Source organism: Puma concolor, chromosome E4, assembly GCF_028749965.1.
Source record: "Puma concolor isolate L17-30 chromosome E4, mPumCon1.1.hap2, whole genome shotgun sequence".
Taxonomy (NCBI): domain Eukaryota; kingdom Metazoa; phylum Chordata; class Mammalia; order Carnivora; family Felidae; genus Puma; species Puma concolor.
The window spans coordinates 49,727,089-49,752,620 of record NC_141683.1 but is presented as its reverse complement, the minus strand read 5'-3'; the positions used below and the strand labels follow the sequence as shown (position 1 = coordinate 49,752,620).

At 35.3% G+C, this 25,532-nt stretch overlaps 1 protein-coding gene across 6 annotated transcripts in view; it reads left to right on the top strand.

The window, feature by feature from the left end:
- RALGPS2 (Ral GEF with PH domain and SH3 binding motif 2) overlaps positions 1–25,532 on the top strand; it is a 170,167-nt gene that overhangs the window by 14,319 nt on the left and 130,316 nt on the right. For 5 of the 6 annotated variants that reach the window (XM_086694699.1, XM_086694697.1, XM_086694698.1 and 2 more), the window contains exon 2: positions 22,455–22,600. In XM_086694699.1, the coding sequence (XP_086550825.1) occupies positions 22,544–22,600 (57 nt within the window). In that variant the 5' untranslated portion in view covers positions 22,455–22,543. Of the gene's footprint in view, positions 1–21,617; positions 21,849–22,454; positions 22,601–25,532 lie in introns of all 6 variants that reach the window. The other variant, XM_086694694.1, reaches the window with a different exon arrangement.

Here is a 25,532-nt window from a genome sequence, read left to right as displayed (position 1 = left end):
AAAGTTGTTGCTAGGATAACCTCTGCTACTTTTCAGTTTTGATTTGTGGATGTAGTTTTTGTAGGTTTATGTGTTTTAAATCCTATCTCTTAAAGCTGGAGGGACAAGGGTAAGTCTACTAAAACAAATGTTTTGATGATATCTTACAGATAAGAAATTCCACTTTTTGCTTCTTTTTTTTTCTTTTTATGAACAGTACTTTTGAATGTTTTATGTAAGCACAGTACTGTGAATGTTATCATAGAAGTTTAAATCTTAGGCCTTGTACTCATTTACATCTTCTTGGTGAAAGATGAAATCTTATATGTGAAATCACAGTAAATAGCATAAGATAAAAAAAAATAGCATAAGACCATATGTACTTATGTGTCAGATTGAAGAGCTGTTGACAGGAGAGGAGGCTTAGTGAAGGGAAGGCCAGAGTGTTCCTTAAGGAATGTGTTTTGTTAAGGTGTAAAGAATATATTAGGAACGAGCATGACTGAAGATATAACAACAAGAATTAGTCTTTTGGGCATGCTTTGGATTGAAGGGTTTATTTGCATTGGGGTAGGGGGATAGTTACATTTGATAATGTGGGACAAGATTAGCATAAGGAGGGATGAGAAAAGAATAGGTCATCTATGTTGGGAGAAACACAGAATTCCAAGCGAGAAACCATGAGATCTGAGAGAGAGACAGGCATAGAGCAAGAGATTGAAGATTCTGATTTCTGGCTCTGTGGATATTCTTCTTCGATTATTCTAGTATTTCTGTGGTTCCTGCCTTTCTTGAGACTACATCCAGTTGTTTTTTTTTTTTTTTCCCAGGAAAAAGAGTACAGGTTTTGGTGTCAGACTTTTGGTGGTAGATTTTTGGCTCTCTCCTTTACTGATTTGTGACCTTGGGCAAGTTGTTCATCTTCTCTGTCTCAGTCCTCATCCGTAAAATGAGCATCATAAATAGTATCTGTCTTTGTAGGGCTGATATGAAGATTAACTGAGGTGACACAAAGCTTTTAGAACAATGCTAAGCATGTAACAAATGTTTAGTAAATAGCATCATATATGTATGACATCATTTATACATACACATATATATATGATATGTGACATATATATAATGCTAATTGAGGTAACATGAATTAATTTCTTATAGTTAAAAGAGCCTAAGGAGTTAATTTGCTTGCACCTTCACTTAGAGTAGGGCAACCTAGTGTGTGAGCTGGGTATGAAATGTTATTTTGGGTATAGAGCATAAAAAAAAAATACTGTCTTACGTAGTTTGAATAATAGGACCTGGTATTTATTTATCAAGGATTTAAAAGAGGCTTGGTGCTGTTCTAAACATTTTACCTGTATTAACTCACTGGATCATTGTGATAACGTGGTGAAGTGTAGGTACTGTTATTTTCCTCCATTTTAAAGAGGTAGAAACAAGGGCGCCTGGGTGGCGCAGTCGGTTAAGCGTCCGACTTCAGCCAGGTCACGATCTCGCGGTCTGTGAGTTCGAGCCCCGCATCAGGCTCTGGGCTGATGGCTCAGAGCCTGGAGCCTGTTTCCGATTCTGTGTCTCCCTCTCTCTCTGCCCCTCCCCCGTTCATGCTCTGTCTCTCTCTGTCCCAAAAATAAATAAAAAACGTTGAAAAAAAATTTTTTTTTTAAAAAAATAAAGAGGTAGAAACAAAGGCTAACTATCTTGCCTAAGGTTATGTATAAGTGGCAGAGCTAGGATTGGAACACAGATAGTAAAGTTGTAGAGTTCTAATTTTTTTTATGGGAATATGGTTTTATTAAAAAAAAAAAAAATTTGTATGCTCCAAAACATTTTACTTGGAAATCTTCACTAGAAGTAAGAAAACAAAAAACAATAAAGAACACCAGCATGAATACATAATACATACTTTAATTATGGACACATTAAATGTATTTTAATATAATACTTCCTAACATGTTATCTCATATTGTGTTAAAAATAATACAAGGAGGTGACACTAGAGAACTACAGAATCCTGGATTCTGTTGCAGGTAGGTATCCTTATTAGAGCCAAAAAAGGAGTCCTGGAAGGTGGCAAGAGAAAAGTGACAAGCAGTACAAAACTGTACAAAACTAACATGTCATCCAGTTGTGTGTTGTTGTTGTTTTCAGTTGTGTGTTTTTAAAAATGCCATTAAAATGAAGCTGAGAATATGTTTAGACACAGTTCCCACTTCAGTGAACATCCAGAATGCACAGTGGGAGGGTAAAGGTAGGGTTGTAATTTTATTGTGCAGTTTTAGCCATAACTTTCCCCTCAGTCTACTGTATGCAAAGACATGAGGGGAAAGTCATGTCATGATATGAAACCTAATCAGCATCAAACGATTCATAGTAGCCAGAAACCCTATGAAGGCCACAAAGCAGATGAGCCTTTTAAGTTTTAAAGCCTACTTAACATAAAAAAATTTACATTGGGAAAGAAACACACAAATTTAAAGATTATTTATTTATTTTTAAAAATCCTTTAACAGTTTTAGTAACCATCAGAGATGTATGTAGAGTTTTAATTTTTAAACCTCTCTTTCCTTCTTGTTTCTTACCTTTTTAATTTTTTTTTTAACACTTATTTATTTTTGAGAGACAGAGACAGAGCATGAGTGGGGAGGGGCAGAGAGAGAGGGAGACACAGAATCCGAAGCAGGCTCCAGGCTCCAAGCTGTCAGCACGGAGTCCAACACGGGGCTCAAACCCGCAGACCACGAGATCATGACCTGAGCTGACGTCAGATGCTTAACTGACTGAGCCACCCAGGCGCCCTCTTATTTACCTTTTTAAATGAAATCAAGGAGGTCTCAATTTCTTGCCACTATTTCTTTTATTTCTAATGCTTGCTTCTTTCCCATTTTTTCAGGTACAGAGACTTAGGTAAGCAAGATATGGTATTAGGTAGTAGACTGTTGTAAGATTTTTGTACTGCACTTGAAGGTAGATTATGGTAAGTTAAAGGATGTATACTAAAGGATGTACACTATAAATCCTAAAGCAATCCTGTTCTCAAAAAAGTTATAGGTAATCTAACAAAGGAGATAAAATGGTATCAGAAAATACAGTTATTTAATTTTTAAAAAAGTCATAAAAAGAGCAAAAAGGTCCATGGAACACATAGAAACAAATAGCAAGATAATAGACTTACACCTAACCATGTCAGTAATCACATCAAATGTAAGTGGTCTAAAAACACCAGTTAAAAGGCAGAGATAGGCAGATAAAAAAGCAAGACTTAACTATATATTCTTGTCTATAAGAAGCATACTTTAAATATAAAGGTACAAATAGATTAAAAGAATGGAAAAACATATACCATACTTACAACAGTCGAAAGATAGAATGGCTATATTAATACTAGACAAAGTAGACTTCATTCAGAGCAAAGAATATTTCCAAGGATAAAAGATATCATTACATAATGATAAAGAAATTGGTTAATTAAGAGGACATGACACTTCTAAACATTTTTTTTTGCCTCTAATCGAATTTCAAAATTTCTCTTGATGGAACTCTAAAGAGAAATAGTCAAATTGTCTGTTTTAGTTGGAGAGTTCAGTACCCTTCTCTGAGTATTGAAAATCACAAAGATATAGAAGGCTTGAATAATAGTGTCAACCAATTTGACCTAATTAACACTTATAGAATATTTAACCTAACAACAGCAGATTATTCTCAATTCTTCTTAAGTACATTTTCCATGATGGACCATATTTTGAGCCATAAAACAAGTCCCAGTAATTTAAAAGGATTGAGAACCTGTGTTCTCTGATCACAGTGGAATTAAATTAGAAATTGTTAGCAGAAAACTGCAAAATTTACTAATACTTGGAAACTAAATAATACAATGCTGAATAACCTATGGCTTAAAGAATAGATCAAAAGGAAATTATAAAGTATTTTGTACTAAATGAAAATAAAACATACCAGAATTTGTGAGCTACCAGTAAAGCAGTACCGAGGAGGGAATTTATAGCGCTGAATGCCTATATTAGAAAAGGAAAAAGGTCTCAAATTAATGATTCTCACTTCCACATTAAGAAATTAGGAAAAAAGTAAATTAAACCAGAATAATTGAAAGAAAATGGTAAAGGTCAATATGGGAGAATGTATAAAAAACAGGAAAACAAAGACAAAATCAGTGATAACCACAAACTGTTTCTTTGGGAAGTTCTGTACAGTAAATAAAGCTCTAACTGGACTGGTTAGTATCAGGAACGACAGAGGTGACATCACTACAGATTCTACACACAATAAAAGGATTATAACGGAGTATTATAAGCAGCATTATGCTTATAAATTTTACACCACAAATGAAATGGACAAATTCTCCAAAAGATACACACTACTACACTCAAGAAGGAATAGACAACTTGAATAGACTTGTATCTATTAAAGACATGGATACTATTAAAATATTCCCACCAAAAAACCTCTAGGCCCAGATGGCTTCTAAATTCTAAATTTAGAATTTAATGAATTCTAAATATTTAAGGAATAGATTATACCAGTTCTAAACAAAGACTTTCAGAAAGTTGCAGAGAAAGGAATACTTCCTAACTTACTTTGTGAGGCTAGTATTACCCTTATATTTCAAACTAGACAAAGACATTAGGAGAAAAGAAGACTATACAGAAATATCCCCCATGAGCATACATGCAAAAATTCTAAACTAATTATAGCAAATTAAATGTAACCATTTATAAAACAAAACAAAACATCATGACCAAGTGGGGTTTATTCCAGGAATTCAAGGTAGGTTTAGCATTTAAAAAGCAATCAGTATAAGTCCCTGTTAACCAACTGAAAAAGAAAAGCCATAGGATTATCTCAGTAAATGCAGAAAGAAAAAAGTATTTGATAATCTTATTAAATCTTCCATTCCAGATAGTAACTCTGAGCAAACTCTCTGAAAAAACTACAGATAATGTAATTTTAATGGTGGAAGACCAAATGCTTTCTCCTTGAGACCTAGAACAAGTCAAGATTGTCTACTCTGACTACTTCTGTTCCATAGTATACTGGAGGTTCTAGGCAGTGTAGTCAAGCAAAAAACAAAAGGCATCTAGAATGGAAGGGAGGAAGTAAAAGTATCTTTTTTTTTTTTTTTTTTTTTTTTTTTGCAGATGGCAGAACTGTAGAAAATCTGTTGGAACCTATAAAACTACTAAAACTAATCAGTGAGTTTAATAAAGTTGCAGGATAAAGGATCGATATATGAATATCAGTTACACTTCATAAACTAGTAACAAACAGAAATTGAAATTTAATAAAATCAATACCATTGGCCATAGCAACATGTATGAAATACTGAAAACTACACAGTATTGCTGAACAGAATTAAAGAATACTTAGATAACTGGGGTGGTGTTCCTTGTTCATGGGTTTGGAAGACTGATTGTTACTAAGATGACAGCTCTCACCAAATAGATCTGTTGATTTAGTGCAATCCCATTCCCAAATTTTAGCAGGCTTTTATATACACACACACACACACACACACACACACACACACACACACACACACACACACATAGAAATCAACACATTGATTCTAAACTTCATGTAAAACCGAAAACAATCTAAAATAGCAGAAAAAAATTTTTAAAAAGAAGAACAAAGTTAGAGAGTCAGTACTACCTGATATCACAATCACTATACAATTAAAGCAGTCAAAACAGTATGGTATTGGTGTATACACAGAGAAATAGATCAGTGGGATAGAAGAGTCCAGAAATAAGCCAATGCATATTATAGACAACTGAATTTTAATAAAGTACAAAGGCAGTTGAATGAAGAAAGGATAGCCTGTTCGACAAATCATGCTGGCACAATTGGGTATCAATATATACAAGCACATGAACTTCACTCTGTATCTTGCCTGCAAAAGTTAACTCAAAATGAATCATAGACCTAAGTATAAAAACTTAAAATTATAGAACTTTTAGACAAAAACAGGAGAAAATCTTTGTGATCTTGAGTTAGGCAAATATTTTTATTTTTGAGAGAGAACCAGTGGGGGAGCAGAAGAGAGAGGGGGGACAAAGGTTCCGAAGTGGGCTCCATGCTGACAGCAGAGAGCCCAGTGTGGGACCTGAACTTCTGAGCCATGAGATCATGATGTGAGCTGAAGTTGGAAGCTTAACCGACTGAGCCGCCCAAATGCCCCTAAGGCAAATATTTTTAAATGTAACACCAAAAGCGTGATTCATAAAACAACATTGATAAATGAACTTTGTCAAATTAAAAATGTGTGCTCTTCAAAAAGTATTAAGAGAATGAAAAGACAAGCTGTAGGATGGGAGAAAATATTTGCAAATCAGTTGTGTAAGGATTTATATCTAGGATATGTAAAGAACTCTCAAAATATTTATATTTATATTACTTATATTACATGTAATATTGGTCATTAGAGAAATGCCAATCAGAATCATAGGTGAGCTACTGATTCATACTTATTAGAATTACCAAAAAGGCTTACCAAGTGTTGGCAAGGGTATACAAGAACTAGATCTCTGTACTTCGCTGTTGAGTTTGTAAATAGTACAACCACTTTAGGAAATAGTTTGATTATTTCTTAAAATGTTAGATATAGACCTACTGGCTATTCTACCTAGATATTTACTGAAGAGAAAATACTTCCATACTGACCTTCACAGCAGCTTTATTTGTAATAACGACTGAAATCTAGATGCTCATCAGTAGATGAATGGGTAAACAAATGATGGTATGTGCATACTACTTAGCAATAAAAAGGCATGTACTGTTGACACACAAAACAACACAGATGAATCTCAAAGTAACTTTGCTGAATGAGAGAAACCAGGCACTTGGGAGCAAGTGGCTATGTTCGCTATCTTGACTGTAGAGATTTTTTCATGGGTGTTTACTGTATACATTGAACATGTGCAATTTATTGCATGCCACCTCTGTATAAATAAAGCTGTTTTGAAAAAGTGATGCAATGAAGATCCTAATACATATATGAATTGATGAAAGATTTACCAAAAACTGTTTTTTTAACATGGATCCTTGCTGTGCCTTTCACATAATTATTTAAATACACACAAAGCAGAAGTCAGTTATAACCTTTTTCTTAGAAATAATCAAGAAATAAGGGGCGCCTGGGTGGCTTAGTTGGTTAAGCAGCTGACTTCAGCTCAGGTCATGATCTCATGGTTCGTGAGTTCGAGCCCCGTGTCGGGCTCTGTGCTGACAGCTCAGAGCCTGGAGCCTGCTTCGGATTCTGTGTCTCCCTCTCTCTGCCCCTTCCCCGCTCATGCTCTGTTTCTCTCTGTCTCTCAAAAATGAATAAACGTTAAAAAAATTTTTTTTTAAAGATTAAAATGCCTATCTAGACACCTGTTTGCCCAAATTACACAAATAGACCAAGACTCTTGTCCAGATCAGATACTTCAGCAGTTTTACATGATACTTGAATCTTAGTATTTTCTTCTTTTTACATCTTAAAAGAGAACCTGAGGGAGGGAGAAGACATGTTTGAGTGGAAGAATGAGGCCTCAGGAAGAGGATTTGGATTGGGTTGAGAACATTGGCTCTTAATATGTTGCTTGTGTGGAGTGTTGGTTTTCCAATAGATTCTTTCTTAGATCTTATTTATTGATTTGATGAGGAGTAACTTGCTGCTACTATAGATATATCTGCAGCTGCCCCGGAAGATTAATGTTACCTGGCTGAATTTGGTTTGTGTACAGCCTTTCCCTGCATACCCTCATCTGAGGAGTGCTTTCTGAAGTAGAATCTGCCCTTGGTTTTGTTCTAGATGAAGGATCAATAGACTTTTTGTAAAGGCCCAGATCGTAAATACTTCAGACTTTTTTTTGCAGGCCATACAGTCACCGTTGCATCTATTCAGGCCTGCCTTTGTGGGGTGAAAGGAACCATAAACAATACATAAATGAATGAGTGTAGTTGTGTTCCAATAAAACAATTTTAATTTACAAAAACAGGGCTGGATTCAGCTTGTGGCCGTAGTTTGCAAACCCCTGTTCTACACCATCAGTATTTCCTCTTTGGGACATTTGGCATCATCTGATTAGTTTCCTAGTGGTAGTTGCAAATGGAGGAAAGTGGTACCCTTTCACTTGCACCTGCTCTGTTGAACTTAATGGCTTTTGCAGATGATGGTATGAAATAAGTGAATGACCTCAACTATCAGGGAGGAGTAGAATGATAAGGCATGCTTACTTCCTTTCTCACTCACAACCCATTTGCAGATGGTCAACAAATTCAGCAAGTTTACTTTTGAAAATTCTATGGAATTAGTTTTTTAAAAATATAATCTCCTGGCTGAAGTAGGGCAATAATTGCTGTTTCTGCTTTTAAGGTTCTCTTTCTAATCCGCCAGCCTCCACACATGTTGCCAGTTCCTTTTCTAAAATAAAAGTGTTATGGCATACATCTCTGCCTGTAATTATACAGTAACTCCCAGTCACCCAGAATAGTGATTCTTAACCACTTTTTATTCCTGAGTCCCTTTCAAAATCATTGGATAGCTGTGGATCCAGGAAAATTAATTTTTGTGAGTGCTCATTACACAATTTTCATACTTCTGGGAAGTTGTGCAGTTCATGGCTCTAGGATTTAATCCATGGTCTCTTAGTTAACAACTTTTGATTTAGAGAATAAAGTGCATGTTTCTTCCCATGCTGTTGTACATGCTTCATGATCTGTTTCCAGTCTGTCTTTGCAACATATTATCCATGTTCCCTGCCTCCCTCTCTATCCCTCTTCCTCTCACTCTTTCTGTCTGTCGCTCTTTCTGTCTGTCTGTCTGTCTGTCTGTCTCTCTCTCTCTCTCTCTCTCTCTCTCACACACACACACTTTTTTTTTCTACAAAGAATTTACCAATACTCTTCTGCCATGCCAGTTTCTTCCATTCTGTCTTTGCAAGTATTATTTTCTCTTGCCAGGAATGTCCATACTACTTCCCCTCCATCTGCCCAGTTTCTACTCATTAAGACTCATTTCAAATAGCAGATTCTTAGTGAAGACTTCCCTGACATTTCCTCTTTGTCAGACATAAATAAGTATGAAGGATTTGTAGCCACTGAGACTTGCAAGGATGGGGGTGGGGTGGAGAGGAGAATGAAGGAGGAAGACTTCTAGGAAAGATTTCTTTGCTCTCTTTCTTTTTTTTCCTTTTTTCTTCTTTTAGTATTTATTTATTTTGAGCAAGAGGGAGAAAGAGAATGCCAAGCAGGGTCCATGCAGAGCCCGACACAGGGCTCAATTTCACAAACCACAAGATAATGACCTGAGCCGAGATCAAGAGTCAGATGCCTAACCAACTGAGCCACCAAGGTGCCCGAAGATTTCTTTGCTCTTGAGAGATATACCTCTTCTTGAATAGTGGCATCTGACTTACAGCATTGTTATGAAGATTGCATGAGATAATATATGTGAAGTACTTGCTCGTAAATTGGTATAGTGGGCATTTAATTCAGTTAGCTATTGTTTTTTACTAAGTTGAAATCTAGCATTTTACTAGGTGAAATCTAGCATTTAAGGGCAAGTGAATGCCTTTCCATTGGCCATCTTGGAAGCACTAAATTTGAGCTTATAAAGAAGTAAGGGCAAGTCTGCAGCCTCAAATGCTGGAAGCTGATGAAAAGCAATAAGCAAAATCTTTGACCCAAAGTCAAGAATCAGAATGACTTATAAGGCTTGAGTTTCTTAATTTCTAAATATTATATTTAGAGGAGTGGAAAAAAAAAAGATACCTCTTCTTAACCTCCCTGAACCTCAGTTTTCTAAGTTGAGTATAATAATGTTTACCTTGGGCTGTTAAATGAAGAGCAGTGTTCCAATCTCTACAGCACCTTGATAATTATACAGGAAATTCTCTTCTTCTAATCAGTGTGTGGCCCCAGGAACATATTGCAGGAGTAAACTAATCTTCAGAGACCCACTTCTTTCAGTTGTGAATAAAATGTCCTGATGGAAAACTATATTGTAAATTTACTAAAACAAGATTTATTCAAATCCTGCTGAAATTATCTTAAGGTGTGTGTGTGAGATACAAGTTGTCATGCAAATATTTATGTTGTCATAGGCATTGCTACATTTAAACATCCAGTGGAATTTTTACTATAAGAGTACATGACGCTTTTTTGGCTAGTAAGTTGCAAATAGAATAGATACCTGTCTTTGACAAATTAACACTTGTGTTTTTCACTATTCTGGGAATGACTGATGAGTGTATGACATATGATAATTTGTAATTTTGCTGAGCACAGATGTGATACTAGTCCGTCACACTGTTGTCAAACTGAACTCTCTGCGCCAGAGCCAAAATATAACACAAAGACAGAGTTTGGGATAAAGAGGAATGATAACTTTATTGCTTTACTGGGAAGAGAAGGTTGCAGCAGGCTAAGGCCTTCAAAACTGCAAGCCCAACTGGAGGAAGAGGTTGGGGGCTTTATAGGGAAATAATATAACTATATCTATAGGGAAATAAAATAACTCCTGGTGCTGGTGACCAAAGAGAAGCAAAAAGCAATAGGTATGGGAAGAGGAATTTTGGATAAATTAATGAGTAAAATGTAAAATTCTCTGGTGGCTTAAATCAATGGTATAAATGAGTCTACTTTGCAATTGCATAAGTATAAATTCTTTCAGTATTTTTAGAATCATTAAACGGCCTGTAAGAGTAAAAAAAAAAAAAAATTAGTTACACTTTAATGTGTTATATGCCGTAGTAGTATTTTCAAATTTGGGGATTTTCAAGATGTTCTGGGACAAAATTCCTTATAACATTGAGGATCTATTGTACCTGAGGTTACCACATTGGTATTTATTTATTGAGACTTCAGAATTCAATAGGAATAAATAATACAGTCTCTGTGTGTATAATACTATCTCTCCTTCTGAATGAAACTTCTAAGATCATATAATTTAGTAGTCCATTTATAAGGACTCTTTTTGTTGCCTATAGGATGAAGTCCAGGCTTTTCTTTTTACTGTAACAAACATTGCCTTTTTTACCTACTTCTCCAGACTCCGTTATTGAAGCTTCTCCTCTCTTTTTTACATTTTGCCCTTTTTAATTATACTGTACTTAACGATTGGCAATTCCCTGAATGCCAGTGTCAAAGGATTTCACCATCCTAGCCTTTATATACATGGTATTTCTTTTGTTTACCTTATTCACCTCATGAACTTCTATTAGAAATGAAGGTGGAGAGAAACTAGATATTTCACCCTCTGCCACCTCCACGTTTCCACAATTAAGGGTTGGTTAGGGAGTGGGTAATTTGGCATTGTAGAAAGCACTGAGGATTAGCAAACAGAAGACTTGCGTTTAAGACCTACCTCTGCAATTAACTGATTAAGTGAGCCTGGCCGCATCACATAACCTCCCGTGGGATTGTTGTCTTCTGTAAAATCAGGGGATTGGGATAAAGCAGTGAGTAAGTAAACTTACTTCCCCCCCTTCCTTTTCTTTTTCTTTACTTCCAGTTTTCTTCCCCTTCTTTCATTCTTGAACATGTGAAGAATACAACAGTTTCCATCACTTTTTAGTAAATTACTACAGCCATGGTTTTTCATGAAGAGTGGTGGCGGCTTGGTAGGGCTTGCCCTGGGATAAGGGGGACAAATATTAAAATAAAGGATTTGAAGTGTACCCTAAGTTGAGATCTCCAAAGATCTTCCACTTCTTAAATAATATTCATCTGTATTATTCTTTGTATTAGCATGAGAAAAATATTTGTGAACATATATAGCTTAATTCTAAAAGACTGTTCATGAGACCATTTTGGCTCTGAAGTCAAAAGTGACCACTAACACCATCTGTTGGTGGGAAGAGTTGTACTTTTTATTGGATATGTAGCTTAGTTTCTATGAAATTTTGCAAATTAAAGGTTTTTAAGTTGAGGCACTTCTGTATAATTCAGGAGAATGAACAGGATTCCCCCTTGCACTTTATGTTTTGAAATAATTTCAAACTGTCAGAAAAGTTATAGGTGTATAGAAGTCAAAAAGGCACCAGTGTTTTTTAAAACATTTTGCCCCATTTGCTTTATCATTTATTTCTCTTTCTCACATACATGTACATGCTGTCTTTCTGAAATATTTGAAAATAGTTGGCATGCCCCTTTACCTCTTAATATTTCAATTGTATTTCTTAACAAAATTATTCTTTTATGTAACCACATCACAGTTATCAAATTCAGGAAACTGATACAGTACTTTAATCTATAGTCAATATTTCAATTTTGTGAATTGTTCCAATAATATCATTTACTGCCCTCCAGTACAGCCTCTTTAGTTGTCTCTTGAGTTTAAATTTGTACTGGTTCCTCAGCCTTTATTTGTGCTGTGAGATTTTTAAAAGAATGAATTCATAGAATGTTCCTCAGTTTATTTTTATCCATTTCCTTGAGATTAGATTCAGGTTATGCATCCTCAGCTCAACTACTTATAAGTGATGTGTCCTTCACAGAGTATCATGGCAGAACCACATGATGTCTTTCCATTCCTAGTTGGCAATGGCAACTTTGATCCACACACTCAGGGTGTCGTCCTGTTTCTTCACACAGTGTAGTTACTTATTTTCCTCTTGTAACTAATAAGCAATCTGTGGGAAAACACTGTTTTGTTTTGTTTTGTTACTTTTTTCTAATTAAAATAATGTCTTTGTAGAAATTTTGAAATATATAAGTAAGCAAGCCAAAGTTAGGAAGAAATTGACTTGGAAACATGGAGATAGCTACATTGTAGTGCATATTGGTATAATCTCTGATCTACAGCATAATAGTGATAATGATAAACGAAAGGATTATACCTTAAATACTGTTTGGTAAATTGCTTTATTCACTTAGCAGTATGCTGTGAATATTTTCCTATACATCACTGAGTTTTCTTCTGTGATATTTTAGTGGCTACAGTGTTGCATGGTGTATAATCCTTTGCCTATGGATTATTCTGTGATGTTTGACTTAGTCTCGCATTTCAAGTACAAGAACCTCTTGAGTGTCCAGGCTATTTAATTGCTCTTCTTTCTAGGCTCTTTCTTTTTTCTTGCAGCTTGAAGGAAGCACTGCTGTACTGTTAGCGCATGTGAAATTTTCACTTCAACCATGGAGTCCTTGACCTACCGTTCTGTCTGTTCCACAGTTTGATACTACCAGGCTGAGTTCTGAGTTCTTTTCTCTGACCATTTCTGAGCCTGCAGTGGCACACATCTGCCAGTTACATAAAGCTATTTCTGATTGAGCTGGATTGTCTTCATGTTTTGTTAATCTGTACAGTATGTTGGGATTTTTGTTTTATTCCAGATACATCGTTTTATGAGTTAAATGGACTTTTATGGGCTGACTTTCTGAATAGAGCTTCTGGCTAAAATGTATACACACCCACCACAACCAAAAACATACAAAACAAACATGTGGAGCACAGTTTATCTTTTTGCTTGGAACTTTCTGTTATCTGAATCCTAGTTAACCTGTATTTATATTTTGGGCCAGGTTGCGTGGAAGATCTCAGAGCTCTTACGTGTTAGGATCACTTGGCAAATTGGCAAATTATCATCAGGGAATCTTTACTGAAGATAGAGATTTACTTAAGATTTTCCCCTTTAATGCTCATTTATTTGAAAATCTCTCATCAAGTATTTAGTTTGGGGCCAGTTAGGTAAATGGAAATATAAACTCTCTGTGTAAGATATGGGTCAGTTAATCGATCATTCCATTACTTCTACACTTCAGTACAGATGCAACAAAATTACATCTGAAAGGCTTATTATGTATAGAATCTCTATTGACTTAAGGTAGAATCATTGTAATCCTAGTGAATTTTTTGAAGTCGCTTCATTATTTTTAAGTCTTTTTTACACTTTGGGAAATAAAGGCTACTATTTTATAAATGGTGAAGTACAAATATATCAAATGGACCAGTTTCTTAGGGCGCGTGGGTGGCTCAGAGGCAAGTTGAGTGCCCAATTTCAGCTCAGGACACGATCTCACAGTTTGTGGGTTCAAACCCCATGTCAGGCTTTGTGCTGACAGCGCAGAGCCTGCTTGGGATCCCTCTCTCTCCCTCACTCTCTGCCCCACCCCTGCTTGTGCACACATGCTCTCTCTCTCTCTCTTTAAATATAAAGATTAAAAACATTTTTTTAATGGGCTGGTTTCTTTTCATTGTCCTTAATATACGCACTCTTCTTGAGGTAGGGTAATAAGGTGGCATTGAGAAAGGTGAAACAGTTTTCTGCTATCTTTACCCTTTTCCTTTTAAGATCTTAGTTTACTTTGTTTTGAAAATAATCGTCACACATCTTCAGTATGTATGTAAAATATATGCCTGGAAAAAATATAAAAGTGTTTAATAATTTGGTAAGTGATCTAGCAGCCTTACTGGAAAACAATTTAGCTCTTTTGACGCGAGACTTCTAAATGTGTAGATTAATTTAGACATTTTCAACTGTTTTTTTCTTTTGCAACCTGGTGGTGTAAAATTGCTAAACCTGTCATTGTGATTGGCTTACAGTGATTGAAGTTTATGTAAAACTTGTCTTTTTTCCTTACAGTTTGGTGTGTTCTTATCCATGTGATTGCTGTTGTTTTAAACGATGCTTGCCATCTTTTAAGAATGAATTGTAGCTTAGAATTTGTTATCACTTATTCTGCACTACTAGCGATATATGGAATAATTTCAAGGTGTATACTTTTGAATAAATTCATAAAATAATTTATAACATTTGTGTTTAATCTACATGTAGAAGTTAGTTGGCCATCATGCTGAGAGGTGTCTCTCTTGAGGGACTCCTCCTCATTAAATTCAGTGGCTTAGTATTGCAAACTATTTGTAGATTTATCTTTTTTTTGTCCTGAGAGATACAGTTGTTATTAGTCAACATGTTTACAGTGTTTTTAATCATTTAGTAAATTTCTTTTCCAGTGTACTTATGTCTTAAAATATACTTTTGAAATTCTTTATTTAGAGGAATAGTTTACTCTTTTTAATCCATTGATTTATATTGTAATTTTCACAGGCTTCTGGAATTTAGAAGTAGAGGGGCTCTTAGAGGTGTGCCCCTCCTCCTTTTTTTTTTTTTTTAAGCCACATCACTGATGGATGGACTTGGTGCCTCTGCTGAAATATTAGCAAAGTTCTTTGCCCAATGCCTTACAGCTGGCTGGTAGTGCCCTAGACCAGGATTTGAATCCAGGGCTTTCTGATTCTAAAATCTGTGTTCTTCCCATTATGCTATGCCATTTCTAGATGCATGGAGTTTTTCCTGAGTGATTTTTTTTTTTGTAATTCTTACAAAATCTCTCTGAGGTATATTTTATCATCCCGTATTTGTAAGTGAAGAAACCAAAGTTCACTGATACTTACCTAGCATAATGCACTTGGTTAAAACCCTGGAATTGGTATTCTATATCTCATGATTTTACCACTGAACTGCTTTCTCTGTTCCTTGGTCAGGAGTGGTGGTGGAGTTACGGAGGAGTGTTGTTCATGAATTGACATGAATTCTGTTCACTTTTTAAAATACCATCTGAGATTGCCATTTCCATGGCATCAGGGCTTCTGAATTAGGAACTGGTGATGGTAGGATAAAGATGATTGAAGTGAAGGGGATACATTGTGACTATGGGAGAGTTTGCACAGCTGAAGACTAGGAGAGGGTCCTCGAGAGCAGAGATGGGAAAAGCTTGGGTGGGAAGGGGTCTGTACAGCACTTCAGATGCTTCGCTGTTTGTGGCAAAAGATGGAAGAGTGTTGTTTACTACTCAACTTCCCTAAGACCCTGTGGCACACCTCTGGCATAGTAAACCCTGAAATACTGGTTTTACTTTTCTAAGGTTTCTTCCCTATTTAGAAACCTTCCATGATTCCTTGCTTGTCCCTTCCAGTCTAAATTTCCCCCATTCAACAGCTGAGACCCTCCCTAGTCTGGTCCTGTGACTTCTTAGAACTTTTCTGGAGTCCATCACAAAAATTCTCCTGAGCAAGCAGGCCAGCACTCCACACTGGACCTCCTCTCTGGGTCGTCACTTTTAAATTTGCACTGTCGTTTATGGTGTTTTTACTTTTCCTGTCTTCCGAACCTTCAACTTGTCTTTATAAACCTAAACATTATTTCTTCCTGTAGAAATCATGTGACTCTTGAAGCTGAATAGAAGTTTAACAGATAGTAGTATTCTGTTTATTTCATTTCCTGCTCTTTTCCCCTCTAGTCATATTATGAACTTAGAGTAGGAACAACGTTTTAGGTTCTCTTTTCTGTTTCCTTCCTTCCCTCATTTTGTTTCCCTACAATTCCTTCTCCCCTTGACCCTTCCTTTCTCTCTTCTGCACCCTCCGCCTCTGTCCTGGGTTTGTTTGTTTTTTATCTATCCATTTATCAACTCATCTGTCTTTTTTGTCTTTTGATTTTTCCTTCCCATCCGTCCTCCCTTTTTAATTCCCATCCAGCTGTCTGCCCCTACTGTGCAAGCTTGGGCAAGTTACCTCTCCTCTCCTCTCCTCTCCTCTCCCCTCCCCTCTAAAAATAGGGTATAATGTTATTACTTCATAGAATTGTTTTGATGATCCCGTGAATTTGTAATGAAAAAGTTCTCAGCAAGCCTGCCAGGTAATAAGCACTCCTGGATATTAGCTTTTATTGTGATTGTTGTACTGTTTTGTATATTCCAATATATAAAACAAACGATAGGATTTTCTATAAAAGGAGAAGTAGTTTTCCTTTTTTTTTTTTTGCAAATGAAAGTAGATGATTGTTTTTAAAAGTAGTTAAAGAAGTTAGTTTTGAACTCTTAAATGTTTTGACAGTAATCTAAAAACATTAATCATATTAGCAGTCATGACTAAGATAATTATTTCTGCTTTGAAATAAATTAGTTTTTCATGTATTACATTCTTAATTGCTTGCCATATGGACTAATTTTGTGCTAAGTTCTTTGTATAAAAGTATATTTTGCCTTCTCTTGAATAAGAATTTAGCTGGGTATGGAATTCTAGGTTGACAGTTATTTTCTCTCAGCACTTGGAAGATATTTTATTTTCTTCTGTGTGCATTGTTTTTGTTGAGAAGCTTTCCATTTAATTTTATTCATATGTAAGTAAAGTGACTTATTCCACTTGCTTTTAAAACAAATATTCTCCAGTTTAGAATGATGTATATAGAATATGACTCTTTACTTTCTTTGCTCAAGGTTTGTGATTCCTGAACATGAAATTTGTATCTTGCCCATATTCTGGGAACTTCCCAGCCTTTATCTCTTTAAATATTGCCTTTTATTATTTCTCTTCCTCTGGGACTTCTCTTAGACTGTGCTAGATCTTATTATTCTATTTTTCATTTCTCTTGATCTCTATGCATTTTGCATGTAATTCTTTTGTACAGAATTTTTGTATAATTTCCTTTCTCTCCGCTGCTTCACAAATTCTCTTCAGTTTTGTTTAATCTGATGCTTAATTCTCTAGCTACTATATTTTTCTTTTTTTAAGAAACATTTTTATTTGGTTTTCCAACAAATGTTTGTGTTGCTTTTTGCATAACATTTTCAGTTTCTTCTTTTAAGGCTGCTGATTTTAATCTTTCCTGTTTTATAGCCTTTATCAGATAAGTGTTCATCTAAAGTTCTCAGAAGGTAATCCTAATAACTGTTGTGTTTCTTGCTTTTACTTGTAGCATGTTGTTTGCTTATACAGTTGGTAAATTTTTATCTTGAGCTTGCCAGTGGGGTTTTATTTGTGGGAATCCCACATTCATTGTCTTTTTGTTCCCTCCATTTGCCTGGGGTTCCAGGAGTCTCACTGGCTTGTGAACCTACTTTTGTGGATTTCTCATCTTGAGGGTCTTGAACTGTGCTGGTAGTATATAAATTCAAATTCTGTACCTGCTGGAGTATGCCTAGGATTACAGGTTTTTATTTTGTAGACAAGTTTGTGGACACTCTTCTCTAGCTTCAGTGTTAAGTTCAGGCCAAGACAGACGAGCTTCTGTATCTTCTTATACCAGTATACTTTCTTTCTTTCTTCCTTTTTTTTTTTTTTTTTTTTTTTTTTTTAAATAGACATTTTATCATTGAAGGAGTAGACTATTCTGGCTGGCTGGCTTTATTCTAGGTAAAGGTGTGGTTGGGTGGGGTGGGGAACAGTGTGTGTGTCTCAGTTCTCATCTCTTGGTTGCCTTTTCTATCCAACTGATAATCAAAACCCAACTTATAATTCCTAAATTTCATTCATACAAAGATTTTTATATTGTTTATCAGATGTATTGCTGGAAATTGAAATCCTCATCATATTCTTTTAAATGTGTGTAGTATTGTATGTATTATTTGATTGCCATTCTCCCTATACTGTAATTGGACATTGATATAACATTATCCTGTGAGTGATGCTTTATTCAGTGATTCATTCAGTCTTTTAACAGATACTTACTAAAGTAAGTAGTTGAGGGTCAAGTATTGTGTTCATGTGCCTGAATGAAAAGATGGAAAATAATGATTTTTTTGTCATGTTTTGTTTTAAATATGAGTCTTTAATATCAAGGAACTCAAAGTTCATTAGGGAGAGATACATAAATAAACCAGTGTGAAAAGATGGCATTAGAATTTTGACAAAAGAGCAGTGGAAGCACAGATTTACAGGAAAATCTCTCTCCAGGAGGCACTGGGGACTCCTGTAACCCTGGATGTACACGAGAACTTTTTTCTTTTTAATTTCTTTTGTAATAGCTTGAACTTTTCAAGGGTGGCAAATAGCGAAGATAATCTTGCTTAGTGTTACACTGGAAATGGTTTTAAGAGGCAACCATGTTTTTAGTAAACTTCTGCTAGAATAATGGCTTTATTGTTGAAACAAAGTACTGGGGAATTGAGACTCTCTCATTTTCTTAGATCAAAAAATTAAAGAAGGCAGTGGGAGTTTAGCTATCACAAATGCTGAAAGTCAGCTTACCTGCATGCCATGATATACAGGCTACTTAAATCTTCAGGCCTTCCATGAGTGTCATATAAAGCATGTCTTTAATATTCATTTTAAAATAAATGTTAAAGGAAAGCAAGCTGTAACAAGTGTTAAATATTGAACTGCAATTACAGTGTTTTAATTTTACCCCATTTTTTTCCTCATGAAAGTTTTAAGAATATTATACTAGGAAGGTTTAGTTTTTTTTGTTTTTTTTTTTTTTTAAGTTTATTTTGAGAGAGAGAGAGTCAGGAGTCGGGGGGGGTGGGGGGGAATGGGCAGAGAGAGAATCCCAAGCAGGCTCCATGTTGTCAGAGCAGAGCCTGGTGTGGGTCTTGAACCTATTAACTGTGAGATCATGACCTGATCTGAAGTCGGACGCTTACCTGACTGAGCCATCTAGGCACCTGAGGAAAGTTTAGTTTCTCTTGTTGAGCCCTTCATTTCTGTTTTCATCTTTCTTATAATTATCCATTGGAATTCCTTAATGTGGTTATATACAAAGGTATTAAAATGGTTCTCACTATTGTAAATTGTGCTTTATTGAATAGCTTTACCTGTATAGTTTTTCCTCTATGAGATGAATTTCTAGGACTGAGATTTTAAGCCAGAGTATATGAGCATATCAATTCTGTATTGTCTAAATGTTCCCAAAGAAATTGCTCTAATTAATTGTGTTTCACTACCATTTCCCTTATAGTTGCTTAACTCTTTGAGGATATGTTTTATAGAAGTATTAAATGTCTTTCGCATAATATTCCTAATGATGATAGCATAACTTACTTTAGAAAAGAATATGTATCTGCTTTTGTGAAATGAGATTCATTAGTGAGAAGTTGACACTTTGATTTTAATCCTTTGTTCGTTTAGTTAAAAAGTACTGGTTTCTTGGTGTGAATACCATTGAGAAGGTGGGGTGTTTAGGAGATGTGCCTGCACATCTAACGTGCCTGCAGTTTAATAATTTAGTTCCATGACCTCAAGCAAGGAACTAAATCTACACATTTCAGATTTCCTGTTTGGGTATTATATTAAGAAGCAATATCCTTGTTTTTGGATTTTAATTGCTTAGAAAGAAGCAATATACCTGTTTTGGGAATTAAACCCAAAGATTTAAATTTAAAGATTAACTGTCTTCAGAAGTTTCAGAATGAATTTAATTAAGAAGAGAGCTGTTGTGATGTTGGTAATAATTATGAATGATTGTGTCATTTGTAGCTCTAGGAAAATTAAATAGTAAAGTATGTATTTGTCTTGTTTAATTTGAACTTTTCCTGTGTGCAAAACACAGAAAGGTTTTGAGATACATACTAAGAATATAAACTTAGTTTGTATCTAAGGATTTAATGTTTGTGTGATATCATATGAGATCTTAAACTTCACTTCAGCATTAAATAACACTGATATGTAGTACATTTACAAATAGTTTCTTTAAGGTATGCTTTACTGTACTTTTTTTAAAGTTAAAACCAGGCAGAGAAAACTTGATTCTTTACTGTTAGAGTTTAAAAATGTGTAATGTTTATTTCTGGTCTATAGTACTTCATTTTCAGTAAATAATAGTAAAAAAAATTACCTATTTGAAGAGTAGATTGAATACATTTCCTGTAACAATTTAATTAAAATCTTTAACACTAGGGGGCACTCTTGACTTACGGATTCATATCTAAATTAATCTTCATGCATAGACTGTGGAATGAAATGAAATTATCTGAAAACATGTTATTGCAAACTGAATGTTGACTTCAGAGAGAATTTGCATTATCAAGCTAATTTTATATGGCAGTGTAAAGAAAAGTTGATCTTAATAGTGGCATAAGAATAATGAACCTTATAAAATGAAATGCCGTAGATTGGAGGAAATGAAAGTATTTCAGTGCTCTGTTCACTTTCACGTTGACTTTTCTAAGTGGGTTCTAAATGGTTTTAAAAACCCATTATTTCTAATATCTTTCTCATTTAAAAAAAGTCTAGCACCACGTTTTGCTCTTAGCAGGTATTTAGTATATATCTGAAGAAATGAAGATAGTCTTAAGATATGACTGAAGGATGCAAACTAGCAGTAAATTTTAAGCATTTGAAAACCAAAATGTTTTGCTACATTCAGGAGACCTATTTTAGGCGTGTTTTCATTCACTGTGTTTTCAGTTGGGATTTTGGAGATGCCCACCAACATGTATTTTGCCAGAGATGTATTTCTAAGGCTTTTGTCTTAATTCAGAGACTGTGGAACTTAAGCTTTGTGTGGATTAAGTAGACAAAATCTGCATCATCATAATTGCACACTTATCACGTGTCAGCACTGTTGTGTGGGCTTTGTATATATTCATTTCTCCTCATCACAACTCTGTGAGATAGGCACTTACTGTTACCTTTGTTTAATAGATAAGGAAACTGAGCCCAGAAAAGTTAACAGTTTTCTGGGTTCAAACTTAGGCAGTCTTGTTCTAGAGTCTGCTTCTAAATCACTGTCCTCTATTGCTTATCCGGAGAGAGGAAACTTAGCATCAAGAGAATTATTGTTATTTTAGACTCAGTTTTTAAAGCCAGTGTAATTTAAAACACCTAATTTATAGATACTTATCATTTCTCTTATGAAAAAGGATCATTGAAATTCAAAGTTAGAAAGGGGACTTAGAGTCCATTTGCCTCTGTCATTTTATAGAGAGGAAGAAATTCCATCCTAGACAGAAGTTACCGACACAGCGTTGTCCAGCAAGTTACTTGTGGAAAGGGATGCGAAGCTCAAGTAAATATCCTGGCTTACAATGAAGTGGAAAGAAGTGTGATGTTGTAGAAATAATATTTGACTAGAATTTTAGATGGCTCGAATTTTATTCTTGCCTCTCCTCATTTACCAGCCTGCATCATCAGAAGCTCTGTTTCTTTGTGCTGTGTGAGTATAATAATGTCATCCTTAATTTAGTCTATTGGTAGTTGTGAAGGTCAGTGTGATAATGATTGAAGATATTCAGTAAACTTTAAAACCCTATACAAATAAACAAACGTATATTGTGGTATTTTTATGACACGTTCTGTAATCTTTTATTTTTAATTACTTGCATCTTTGTAAACCAGTTTATCGGCAATGACAAACTTACTTAGTATTGCTGATTTATAGATGTCTTTCAGATCTCTAAAAAATGTATTGAGTTATGCCATGTGTTACTTTGCCACATGGTGTTTTACACTTTTTATTTACTTAAAGCTAAAAAAGGTTTTTGAATTTTTCTCACACTAAGTGAAAAATTATACTTCCGCTTTATGGATGAAGAACATAACAATAACGTGTATCGAATATTGCCCATGTGGTGTTTCTGACCATTTGGAAATAGCATCCAGGATCGTCCTCAAGCTGGATATAGTGACTTAACTGAAATAAAAATAAAAAACTTCAGTGAAGTTGAAGTGTTTTATTTCTTGGCATGGTGATAGGCGTGGATTTGCTCTCTTAAACGTCCAGTAAGACATAGAATAAACATTTTCTGTTTATTTTTTACAGGAATAATAATGTATTTGTGGCCTTGGACATGAAGCAATCAGTCTTCTGTTACTGTTAACGTAGTGTCAAGGACTGATGTTGTGGGAAGCATGGACCTAATGAACGGGCAGGCAAGCAATGTTAATATTGCTGCTACTGCTTCTGAGGTAAGAATTTTTAGAAGTTTAGCTGTAGAGTTTCTTACCTGGCATTCTAATTTTTCAAGCATTATGGTTGGTCACAGATTTAACTCAGAATTTGAGAAAAGGGCTACAAATTTTTTAATTTTTAAAAAGCTTTTGTTTTTTATTTTTAAATGTTTATTTGAGAGAGAGGGAGGGAGGGGAGAGGGAGGGCGCACACAAGTGGGGGAGGGGCAGAGGGAGAAGGAGACACAGGATTCAAGCAGGCTCTGTGCTGATAGCCTAGAGCCTGATGTGGGCTTGAACTTACAAACCTTGAGATCATGGCCTGAGCCGAGATCGAGTGTCAGACGCTTAACCAACTGAACCACCGAGGCACCCCCCACCAAAACTGTTTTAATTGTTCCATTCATGTGTTCTATACATCTTAGAAACAGGTAATCCTTATTCACTTAAGGTATGTGACAAATGATTACTTAAAACTTTTTCTTGGGTTTAGTTAAAAAAATTTTTTTTGATGTTTATTTTTGAGAGAGAGAGAGAGAGAGGCCAAGCATGAGCAGGGGAAGGGCAGAGAGAGAGGGGAAGGGCATAGAGAGAGAGGAAGACATAGAATCCGAAGCAGGCTCCAGATTCTGAATTGTCAGCACAGAGCCCGACATAGGGCTTGAACCCACAGACTGCGAGATCATGACCTGAGCTGAAGTCAGACGCTTAATCGACTAAGCCACCAAGGCGCCTCTTGTGTTTAGTTTTACAGGATACATAGAATGTATATATACATACATAGACTGTCTTTTTAGGGTATTTTTACATTGCATGAACCTTGAGGACAATAATACAAGTGAGAATAAAAGATTCTTTTTTTTTAGAATCACGTAATTTTGACACTGTCCAGATCCCTTGATTCCCAGTCTCTTAAAGGAGATCAAAAACCATTAGGCTGAAATGTTGGAAGGGGTGTAGCTTAGAGTGTAAAGATGGAAGTGAAGACTGAACTAGATGCCCATCTCTAGTTAATGTGTTGGGATTTTATTTGTGCCTCACAGTTTTTCTTTTTTGCTTTACCTTTAAATCTAGAGTATTTGCCTTCTTTCCTTAATAGCTTAGCAAACAGCTCCTCTATTTCTCCTTTATTTTTCTCTTGTTACAGAGGATGAGAATAATGTTTATGACCTTTTAACACATTGGCCTCAAAGTTGCTTAATAACTTCAACTCCATTTTGTCCCAGCCAGTTACTTAGGCCTTGCTGTCAGTGAAAATATTCTAAGTCTGTGGTTTCGATTATTTTTCTCATGCTGATGATTTCTGTATTTCTGTCTCTAGCTCTTGCTTCCCTCATACATTTTCATTAAGCATTTCTGATGAACCAGACATTTTATGTATAATATGAACAAAATCCAAGTTACTTGTTACTGTTCTGCTCTACAACCTGTAAAGAAAATAGTCCAACCCCTTTCTCTGACTTTTGTTAATAGCGTTACCAATTTCCCATCACTGTCTATATCAACACTATTTCCCTAGCCATCTAAGTTTGATATTTAGATTTGTCATTAACTCACTTCTCCTTTGTGTATCACAACCCATTTTCTCATCACAGCAGGGAGAATATGCGAGCAGAACAGAAGTTCCAGTTCTGTAATGTAACCACGCAAGTGATACCCCATTCTCTCTGCCACATTCTGTTGGTTAGAAACAGGTCACAGTGCTGCCCACACTCAGGTGGAGGGAGCTCCACAGGATGTGAGCGCCAGGAGTTGCAGACACTTGGCAGCTGTTGTAGAGCCTGTCCCTCACTCCTCCTCTCTAGGATCCGGCCCTTTTCTCCTTATTTCGACCAGCACCATCTGAGTTTGGTCATTATTTCTTGTCTAGATTATTGCAGCAGGCTTTTAGCTCGGTCTTGCACTTCCATTCTCTGCTATTTTGGGTCCGTTTGACTATAATTCAACCTTAATGTTCTTAAAATACAGCTCTTAAGCTTTTTTGTATCCCCAGATTGTCCATGGTTCCCCATTGCCTGTTAATTAAATGCAAATGACCCTAAACCTTTTATTTAAGACTTTCCTCATAATGGCTCTAAATTTTCTTTTTAATAGACTTAACTACTGATAATTATCAACTTGAAATTTCATTCTAATGAAAGAATACTACATCTTGCTGATGTTTGTATAAACCATTCTTTTCCTACTTTGGTTACAGCCTTGTCTGTATTAGTTTTTCTACATGGAATTTCTCTTCTCACTCCAGTGTGCCTCTTCCTCTCACTGCACAAAAAAAATACATTTTGTCTGTCTTTCAAAACCTATTTCAAATGTTATACTTTCAGTAAAGTCTCTTCCTGATCCCCTCAACAGATAAGAGGTTTCCTATTTTGAAACTATCACTTAAAAAATCCCACTTTTAAAATAATTTTTTTCAATAAGTGTATATCACTTTAATTCCTCCTTGAGACAGGGATTATATTATTATATGTTTGTATATATGTTTATATTACATACATATAATATATCATATATGGATGTTTTTATAACCATATTTTTGAATATGTTAAGTGTATATGTATATATATATAGGATATTTATAACTATATATCCTGAAACATTTGGTCTAATATTGCAGGAAACAGTACACAATTATTTGTTATATAAAATAGATCATTTTACTGTAAAAAAAAAAAAAAAACTGCCCTAAAAGTGAATGAATTACATCAGGCCTCGGAGTAATACAGTTTAGCATATGGTAAGTGGAAAAGGCTGTCTTTTAAATTGTTCTACACTGTGGTAAGAAAGTGAAATTTAAAAATACATATTTTTTGCCTTTTCTTAAAATAGAGATCTATTAATATAACAAAATGCAAAGATCCCATAAGTCTGAGAAGCTTATTAAATGGATAAAATACTTGATCTGTGTGATTGACTTCCCTGTCTTAGTACCTTTATAGTTAACCTGTAC